At 35.3% G+C, this 10,863-nt stretch overlaps 1 protein-coding gene across 1 annotated transcript in view; it reads right to left on the bottom strand.

The window, feature by feature from the left end:
* TTC21B (tetratricopeptide repeat domain 21B) overlaps positions 1-10,863 on the bottom strand; it is a 64,303-nt gene that overhangs the window by 18,904 nt on the left and 34,536 nt on the right. Inside the window, exons 16-22 of the mRNA XM_006766562.2 lie at positions 10,300-10,372; positions 9,585-9,695; positions 8,704-8,839; positions 7,081-7,187; positions 2,571-2,759; positions 1,365-1,475; positions 349-430 (exon numbers count right to left, since the gene is read on the bottom strand). Coding sequence (XP_006766625.1) covers positions 349-430; positions 1,365-1,475; positions 2,571-2,759; positions 7,081-7,187; positions 8,704-8,839; positions 9,585-9,695; positions 10,300-10,372 — 809 coding nt within the window. The remainder of the gene's footprint in view (positions 1-348; positions 431-1,364; positions 1,476-2,570; positions 2,760-7,080; positions 7,188-8,703; positions 8,840-9,584; positions 9,696-10,299; positions 10,373-10,863) is intronic.

Below are 10,863 nucleotides of genomic sequence, written 5' to 3' on the forward strand. Positions count from 1 at the left end.
CCCTGCAGGCCTGGTCCCCCCTCCCAACTGCCCTCCCTTGCAGTCCTGGGTCCCCCCAACTGCCCTCCCCTGCAGGCCTGGGTCCCGCCCTCCCCCCTGCAGGCCTTGTGTCCATATGGGGGCGGCCATCTTGTGTATTGGAGTGATGGTCAATTACCTCTTTATTCGATAGGATGGGAACAGCTTAAAACAGAAAGAATGAAAATATTATGTGCACTATCTTAAGTGGTCATTCAGAAAAGGAGAAAGGGATAAAACAGAGTCTGGAACCCAAGGCAGAAATGGCATAACAGCCAAGAGGAGAAAAGGAGTTGAGTGCATTAGCCAATACAATCAGTGAATATTTACCTGGCTTGCGTTCTAAAAGCTGTTGTAAATGAAACACTGCTTGTTCATAGTCCTGCTTCCTGAACATGAGATCTGCCATCATCTATAAAAGTAAAAGTTGGATCTAAAAATATTGCCATATATTTTACAAAGCATATTCCTCCCATCAAGACTTAGCACTAGGAGGACACATTGGAAAACAGGAGGGAAGTTTTACAGAAAAGGAGCCCCTGACACAGATTAGCCCCGAGATCAGTGTAACAGAAGGTTATCAGGATGTGAACAGAATTCTCTGTTCGCAAACTGAATTTTAGCAGAAAAATGTTTCAAGTGGTTATTTTAAAAGCAGAAATTTTAGGAAATTGCACACTCTATGTGCCATCATAGAAAGATGCCTCATTGGGCTTGTTAAAATGACAAGATCAAAAAAACAGCAACACTTAAATTCTTAATTATTTCAAAGGAATTTCAAATAAGCAAGACCTATTGAGATTTCCTTATATGTTTTAAAGGGAGACTTCTTACATTTGTAGTAACCTTGAATAAACCTCACAAACTGTCCTCTATATAGCTGTTTGAAAAGCTAACAAATACCTCAGCCCCAGTAAAAATGAAAACAAAAAAAAGTTCTGTTTAAAACTCACCATCTTAAAATAATAAAGGAAGTTTTTTCTGTAACTCCAAAAGTCCCACTGCAACTTATAAATTAGTCCAGCATGTCTGAGTACTTAAAAGTCAGTCTTTAGCAAATTATGACTTTACCGCATGACTGATCACACATACTCTTACGCATAAAGAAAATTTAACTAGGCCCAAGACAGCAAATCAGGCCTTATTTAGAAAAACAGGTTTACCGTTCTTATAAAATAAAAAAAGAATCTTAGTCTTCTTTGGTAAAATGTTAAAAATGTTATTTCTTCCAAAAGCCCACACGAGGCAGACCTCTCATTTAGCATTAGTTTTATGGGTAAAGGGTGACACTCCCCCGTGGATCCTAAAACAGCCGCCTTTACAGAACTGAAGACTCTGGGACTAACCATGGTGGCAGCCTCATTGTCCTGGTCACTCTGGAGAAGTAGGGCACAGTGCCGCAGGCAGGCCTCAGGATCATCGTGTGCCAGGTATAATCGTGCCAGCTCCAATATTATCTATGGACAATCAGGGCACGATCAGTGAGAGACTGGAAGAAACAGTGCCTGAGGAAACTGTCTGCACACAGATTAACCTTTAGCTGATCAAAGTTATCGGAATAAAAATGCCAAGCATGATAGATAGGAAAACTATAGGCACGCTCATCTTTCTTTTCTCTTATACCTGAGGGGGGAAAAAAAGGAAAAATGGGTGGTAACTCACTTGAAAAGTAGAGAGACACAAAACATTGTGAAAAGAATACTGGCTTAAATCGGGAAATTAGATTCTGGTCCAAGATTTCCCATGATGGGGCCAAGTCTCTCTTACCTCTCAGAACCTGTTTTCTCATTTGTAAAATAAAAAGCCTGAAACAGACAATTCCCAAGGTATGCTTTATACTGATACTAGAATTATAGCTTCTTCAGCCATCACGGAACCATGTGCCTATTTGGTAATGCCTTAAAAACGATTATTTTTGCCTTATATCTGAAAGAATTGTATTAACTTCAAAATGCTCAATCCTAAACTTTATATTCTAGAATACGATTGCCTTTTGTTATACATCACTTATTTAAGTATTTAGCTATTTTTAGAGATTTCTAAGAAAAAAATTTTAATCATCTATCAACACCTGAGAAATTACACATTCAGTTTATACAGTATATGATTTCTACATCAAAATTACCTTTACATTTACTCCCAAACTGTGCCATTTGAGTTAAGAGATTCAATCTAGTCATTTCTGCATATCCAGTAATTTAAAAAGAGGTGTACAAGGGCTGTGTAGTAAGCTGAATTGAGTCATCTAGAGCCAGATATTTATTTGAGACTGAGAAATTGTTTTAAAGTAATTACTAAAACACAAATGAATATTGAACATCAGAGAGCTTACAGGTTTACTTTGTCACTTATTCCATCATAATTTTTAGATTCTAATATTATTAAAGGCATAACTATTTTGAAGGATTTCTAGACACAGTATTAATTTTTAACTTGTATTTTTGTTATATTTTTTTAAAATTTTTTTTAATAAACTGATACGAATTTTACATTTGGAGAAATTAGATGACATCTGGAATAAAAGGTGCTTAAACTTTCATGAAGGTTCTGACCTTATTATCTGTTTCACAATGAACAAGCGCTTCTCTATAAAACTTAATTGCTTTTTCATAATCTCGCTGAGCAACAGAATGTTTTGCAATCTCTGCACAAATTTCAGCTGCTAAATGTTTCTGTGCAGGAACTGCATCTGGTTGTTCCATCTGAACACGTTTTAGTACCCGAGCTTGTAATTCTCGAGCCTAGGAAAAAATAAGGATAAAAAGGATTTTTTTAAAAAAAGAAGTAGAAACTAACAAATTCTCAATATGAACACACAATAAACTTTACAGAAGATTTATTAAAGCATTATTGGCCCTTGAGCTAACAAATCCTGACCCAAAGAAAATATCTTAGTTGAGGTCTTAAACATGCACTTGTTCACAAATGAGCCAGCATGCCTATACTTTTCAACTGAAGTACTAAAAATTACTGAGTCTTTCCCACTGTTATAAGGATATGTGCAGGAAGCTCACTAGGGAACAATACAACCATAAAACCAACTTTTGGAAAAAATGTTCCACTCTTTGAAAGGTATTGAGGAAATGACTTAAAACATGTTATTTGTTATAAAGAAAAAAAAAAAGCATTCTGTTATTTGTTGTAAAAACGAAGAAACAGCAAAAGTAAAACAAAAAAATCTCTGAAATAGCCCAATGTCTAAGAATGGAAAATGGCTAATCAATTTTTGGTGTATACATACATATGGTCCTACACTGTTCACAAACAACCAGAAGGAAGGCTGGGGTCTTCCTCAGGATAAGAATGTAGAGAAGGTTGCTAAATTAGAAGAACATTAGCCTTTCCACCCACAGATCTGTTTCCTGACACACTGAGACCTTCCTTTAATAAGTGACAGAGAACTCCTGTGCTTTAAGCCTGCACAATAAAATTTAACTTTGAGCTAATCATTCACTAATGCATTCATGTGTTCATGTAACAAACAGTGAATGTTCACCATCTGCCACACATTATGCTACACACAGGGAGCCCTTTTGGAGACCCCTGTCAAAATGCTGGTTGACAACTGGTGTTTAATGAAGCTGGTCTAAAGCTGAGTATGTTTTGGAATCACAGGTCCTAACATTAACTTAGGACATTATAATAAGCATCTTTCTGGAAATGAAAGAGAAAGGATTTGAGAATATTATTAGATACAGCATTTGGTGAAGGTTAAGACTTTCATGAAATTTTACTTTTATATGATGGAGTTGTAGCTACAAAGACATGCTGGTAAAATCCACAGAAATGAATATTAAGTGAAAGAAGCATAACAAAATATAAGTCTGTACTTATCAATTAAAATTTTATAAAATTATAAAATTGTTAAGTGTTTTATGGCATATAGATTCTTTATTTCTGATTTACTTAGATGTTTTTCACAGAGAAGATAATTTGCTAAAAAGTGATTTCCCCTAGAATTTTCCTGCAATTAAAGAATTAGAACTTCTGTTAGCTAAAGCTCAAAACCAAAACATTTGATAAATAAGTTGCACAGAATGCAAAACTCTTCTGGGTACATGAAAATGAGGTCAAACGAGTGGTATTCTAAAAAGCAAAAATAGTGAGATGCTCTATGTTCTACTTCAAGCTCAGCAAAGATGTGGGGCAAATCAATGAACAAATGACCCAGTCAACAACATTATTTAAGATCCACATGGAAACTGTACCAAAATTGATTACAATGTAGGGCATAAAGCAAGCTTTAACAAATGTCAAAGGGCTGAATCATTCAAACCGTGTCTGACCACAGCGAAATTAAACTAGAAATAATTATAAAAAGATAACAACAAAAAATGGAACTGCCTGAAAATTGAGCACTATTATTTTTATTTTTTATACATAAACAGATTTTACTTCAAACCATATTTATAACTATATGCTGTGAAAAATAACTGCCATATATTAAGTGCTTACTATGTTATTTCCATATGCAATAGTTATCACTTTAAATTTTTTAAAATTTATCTTTATGGTTGGAAGTATTACAGATGTTCCCTTCACCCCTCCCCCATTGATCCCCTCCTTCTCATTCCTATCCCCTCCTCAGCCCTCCACCTCACTATTGTCTGTGTCCATGGATTATGTATATCCTTTATAATAAAAGGGTAATATGCAAATCAATTGAATGGTGGAATGACCAGTCACTATGACATGCACTGACCACCAGGGGGCAGACGCTTAACACAGGAGCAGACGCTTAACACCGGGGAGTGGGCCTAAGCTGTCAGTTGGACATCCCCTGAGGGCTCCTGGACTGTGAAAGGTGGCAGGCCAGGCTGAGGTATCCCCCACTTCCCAAGTGCACAAATGTCATGCACTGGGCCTCTAGTATGCATATAAGATCCTTGGTTAACCTCTTTCCACCCACCCAACCCCCTTTTCCTCTTAGAATCTTCAGTCGGTTGCATGCTTCCATGTCTCTGGATCTATTTTATTCATCAGTTTATTTTGTTCATTGGATTCCACATATAAGTAAAATCATGTGAGGTTTGTCTTTCTCTGACTGGCTTGTTTTGCTTAGCATAATATTCTCCAGGTCCTTCCATGTTTTCTCAAAGAGTAAGAGATCCTGTTTTTTTACTACTGCATACTATTCCATTGTGTAAATGTACCACAGCTTTTTTTATCCACACATTTACTGATGGGCACTTGGGCTCTTCCCACATCTTAGTTATTGTAAATAATGCTGCTATGAGCACATGGGTGCATATATTCTTTTTTATTAGTGTTTCAGTCTTCTTAGGATATGTTCCTAGAAGTGAGATCCCTGGATAAACACTATACTTATAAATAACCCATGGGTCAAAGAAGTGATCAAAGTAGAAGTAAGGAAATATTATAAACTGAATAATAATAAACTTGTGGGGTGTATCTAAAGCAATGCTTAGAGATAAATTTATTACCTTAAATAAATAAGAAAAGAACAAAAGCTAACCCAGCCTATGTTACTACCTAATGGAGTATTTCATTAGTCTAGAAAAAGATTAGTGCATCATACCCAAAGATAGTAGAGAAAACTATTTAGTGAGGTAAAAAAGCAAACATTTCATCAAGCCAGAAAAGGAAAAAGTTGGTTCTCTGAGAATCCTATCTAATAAAGAGGGAATATGCTAATTGACCCTCATGCTGTCACAAAGATGGCAGCACCCACAGCCAATAAGAGGGAATATGCTAATTGACTGCCCCGTCCTCAAAGACGGTGGTGCCTACAGCCACAAAATGGCTGCAGGGGAGGGCAGTTGGGGGCAACTGGGCTGGCAGGGGAGCAGACAGGCGTCAATCAGGCTGGCAGGGGAGTGGTTAGGGGGTGATCAGGCTAGCAGGCAGAAGCGGTAGGGGCAATCAGGCAGGTGAGCAGTTGGGAACCAGCAGTCCCGGATTGTGAGAGGGATGTCCAACTGCCAGTCCAGCAGTTGGACATCCCCCAAGGGGTCCCAGATTGAAGAGGGTGCAGGCTGGGCAGAGGGACACCTCTCCCCCAGTGCACAAATGTCGTGCACCGAGCCTCTAATATTATTATAATAAGCCCCTGGCATAACTGATCATTAATAACAGAAGGAAAATGTCCAATATCAGGACTATAAAAGAAGATATTTCTACAGTATTTCCAGATTTTCAACGGTTAAGATATAATGAACAAATATGTCAATTAATTTGACAATTTAATGAAATAAAAAATTGCTTAAAAATAGCCATCTAAACCAACATAAGTGAAATTTTAAAATGATCACTCTAAGATCCATTATAGATGTTGAATCCATTAATAAAAATCTTCCATCAAGAAGCCTTGAAGTCCCAATGGTTTTAATATCAAATTGTTCCAAATGTTAAAAAAAATAGCATCAGTCTATAGATCAATATCTTTCATGAACATAGATATACAAATCTTGAACAAAATACTAGCTAATATCTTTAAATTCCAGTTATTGTTTTAAAAAAACTACAAAAAATGACATATTTTAGGGCTATTACGGTGATTTAACATCTGAAAATCAATTTTATATATCACATTTACAGAAAAAAAATAGGAGAAAAGTCACATGAGTATCCTGATAGATGTAGAAAGTGATTTATGATAAAATTTAATTTATAAAAAATTGTTAGCAAACTAGAAATGGAAAAATCATTAAAAATATCAGCTACTTAGGGAATAGTTCAAAGGAAAAATGTGCAAAACCTCTACAGTGTAAACAACAAAATAATAAAATAAATTAAAGAAGATATAAATAAAGGAAGAAAAAAAATTCATGTCAAATCCCACCTATCATATGACTTCACAAAAGCTATAAACCAAACTTCCTCAGCTGTAAAACAGAATTAAAAAATCAACTTCCCTATTTGTTATAATAATTAGCAATAATATATTTAAACTGTATAATCCACAGGCATTCAATCATTTCCAGTTTGACTTATTTTCTGTGAATGATGGGTCAAAAGAGATTGGTTTACTCTTACATGTGGCATATTTCCTTCTACATCCATCCTCCACCTACAACCACCCTCACTAACAAATGCATTTACCTGTTGTAATGAAGTGATTGCATCACCAGGTCTTTCCATTTTACTGTAAACTTTTGCTAGAAGAACTTGCAAACGTCCATCTTCCATGAGAGCAGACAATTCATTTACTATGAAAGAAGTGAATACATTGGGGGGAAATATTAATTTTAAACAAATGCTTACATTTTTCAACCAGTTTAAAAAATGGTCTTTGGAAAGAATGGTTTTGAAAAATAGTGAATAAAGTTAAAAATTTTTCAGTCAGTTAACTGAGGAATGGCCATGCTTGGTTTTTGTTTTGTTTTTTTAAAGATACAAATAGCTTGGAAGAAAAAAATAAAGAACTGGGTAAAAACTGGAGGTTTTTCTTAAGACATATATTTAGAAATAACAATGTAATAACTTAGTTAATAATTTCAATTTTTGTTCTTAAATATATAAAATTTCTGCTTATTGAAGTCATCTATACTAATAAAAGCCTAGGTGGCCCTCGCACCCTCACGTGACGCCCCCACATCATCACAAAATGGCTGCCACAGATGGTCGGCAGGGGAGAGCAGTTGGGGCAACCAGGCTAGCAGGAGAGGGCAGTTGGGGGTGACCAGGCTGGCAGGGGAGCATTAGGCATCAATCAGGCTGGCAGGGGAGCAGTTAGGGGGCAATCAGGCTGGCAGGCAGAAGTGGTTAGGGGCAATCAGGCAGGCAGGCAGGGGAGTGGTTAGGAGCCAGCAGTCCCGGATTGTGAGAGGGTGCAGGCTGGGCTGAGGGACACCCCTCTGTGCATGAATTTCATGCACCAGGCCTCTAGTTAAAAGATAAGATAGAATATCTGCTGCATGTAATGAAGTGCTGTTTTTTAAAATAATAGATTATTTGATAGGCTATGAATCGTAACCAGTAAGAACACCAATTGTGATGCCAACCAGTCTGGTTTCAAATTTAGGCTTCATCATTTATTAGCTATATAACCTTGAACAAGTACTTAACTATTCTGTGCCTCCCTTCCATGTGTAAAAGAGGGGAAATAATAGTACCTATTTCATAGGGTTTTCGTATAATATTTAAAGTTAATAAGTACAAAGTAAGTTACCATATACAAAGCAATTAAAATAAAGTGTGGCATGTGGTTAAGTGCGATTTAAATATTTAGTATTATTACTTTGTGATCTAAGAGTAGTAAAAGAACCCTAAATAATTAACAGAAATATGTTTCTTCCACCATTTAAGAAGTACATGGTCTGTGCTAGTCTGTTTAAAGTGGTTTATTTAAATTATTTCTTTAATGTTACATTATTGATGTTTCTGTTTCTCTCTCTTTCTCTCTTCCTCTCTGAAATCAAAATACATTTTTTAAAAACTTATAATAAAAATGTTTATTTGTTTAAACAACAGACATAGATGCAATTTAAAAGAACTTTCCTTTACATCATTTTGGGAAGTATCTTTCTGTAACACAATTAACTGTTTCATAAATCTGTTATAGATTTTTCAAATGTCTTATTTTAATAGTGATATTCAGATCAATGAAATAAACAACTTCACATATAAAATACTGGGAATACAAATACACATTTATATAATACAAAAACAAAAAAGATAAGGTATATCGGTGTACTTTTTTTCAAATCAGGAATATTTTCATACCAAGTTCATGAGCTAGAGCATGTTGAAGGACTTTTTCTGCTTTGTCATACCATTTCAATTTTAATAAAAACTCTGCCAGGTCATAGCAAAGATAATTTTGTCCATTTTTCAGTGCAGCTTCATAGTAAGTGATTGCCTAAACAAAATCCATTTTGGTTAGGAAGAAAGAGGCAATGAGAATGGCATTCAAGCATAGGTAACTTACACACAGATTTAAAACATACACATAACTGAAAACAACCAAGGAGAAGCTTAGGCATGTATCTGCACTACCAGTTAACTATGCCATTTTCCTCAGAGAATCAAACATCACAGAAGGCAACTAGCATTTCTTGTATAAGTAGCTTATTAACAGAGTGCTTGGTGAAAAAAAAAAAAAATAATGGTTTCATTCCAGAAGCCAGTGAACTTTATCAAATGCAAATACTTTGCTAGCTGTTATATAAATGTTCAACAGTTACCAGGAATAGAGCAAAAATACAACTAAAGAATATCCATTTTCTCTAAGAGGCAAACAAACTAACAAAAACCAAACCCACCCCTCAAAGCACATAGCTTACCAAAATTCATTCCAGAGAAAGGACATCTATTATGCTTTGACATATAATGAAAGAGATGTTAATAGCAACTGGTTTAGTGATTAAGAATTTAGGTGTAAGATGAGGCCTGAAGTAAACTTTAGTCCAAACAGTCTTTGCAAAATGCAGTGAACAAGAATTTGAGACAAGAGAAAGCCTTTCGCACAAATTCCAGCTCGTGGACACAAATTTCGAGTTTTACAACCATCAAGATACAAACGGTGTTTGCTGAAGGCCTATCATAGAGCAGACTTTGAAAAATTTGACCCAATAAATATATTTTAAACTATAAAGTATACTTGCCTTTGAATAGTTATGAGTTTTCACAAGTGCCTTCCCAACTTTGCTTGCCAGTGTTCCATCTTTTGGGTTCTGATTTAATGCTTGTTCATATGCTACTATGGCTTCTTCAGGCTAATGTTGACAGACACAAAAAATAGGCAATAGATAAAGAGCTTGGCTGGATTCCACTAATGGCAACATTTATATAATTATGTTTTTCATTTGGAATATTTAATAAGATTAATAAAGCATGTATTTAAGTCTAGAAACCTTAATAATTTCAGAAAGGTGACAGTCACCAGTATAGGTATAACTTATCAGTATATTCCCATCCATGTTAATTGTCTCTTGCCTTCATAAATAATAATCTGAGAAGAGAAAAGTTCTTGACTTTTCATTTCTGGCAGTCATCACAAAAGCCAGATAGAGTCAGAGGACTGCTTCCCTTTGAAGAAAACACCACATAGCTAATAGTTCTCTTTATTCTTTTGTTTAAAGGAGCCTCTTGCTTCTGATACCATCTCTATTTTAAATAATGATAGTGTCGAATTATTGGATCGCAATTTGAAAAGAAAAGCATGCTTTTATTATAATGGTTGTCTCCTTTCATTGTGATGACTGAATCTTGAATATTAAGTAAACATTATTTAGAAAACCAAATTCCTTTTAATTTGGGATGCTATACTAATCACAAAGATTTTTTAAAAGTCTAAGTTCAGTAGCATCAGAAATTTACCTCTTGAATATTCATGTATGCATCTCCAAGGAGAAGGAAAGAATGAGGGCTAGGCATTATTTCAGCAATTTCTCTGGAAATCAGACCAACACTATTTAGTATATTGAATACAAAAATCTTCTTCTAAAAGGTAAGCACATTTATTTCAATTACCCAATAACCTTCAGAGTACTTTCTACATATCCAACAGTGTAACACTGTGAAAAACACAAACAAAAAACAAAACCACCATACCATAACCAGGCTGTTTATGCTAGGGCAATCATTTTTTTAATTAAGTCTTTGCATTTTCTGAAATGCAGGAAACAAGAGTACAGGTGGATAAATTGTATCCAGAAATATATTTTGTTATGTTTAATTTTGAAATGACATGGAAGTAAAGGTACCAAAAAGGATGGAACCCGGAGGGGGGGAGGGGAGACACACCACTTATTCTCCTAGGTATCTTGAGCTCTGGTATTCATGGCATTAATCATGTGCTCAAATGAGTTACTTTAAAAAATATCCAGTCTTCTACTTCAGTATTTCCTGTTTATTTTTTACCTGCAAAATTTAACTAGTAAA

Source organism: Myotis davidii, unplaced genomic scaffold (assembly GCF_000327345.1).
Source record: "Myotis davidii unplaced genomic scaffold, ASM32734v1 scaffold59, whole genome shotgun sequence".
Lineage (NCBI taxonomy): Eukaryota > Metazoa > Chordata > Mammalia > Chiroptera > Vespertilionidae > Myotis > Myotis davidii.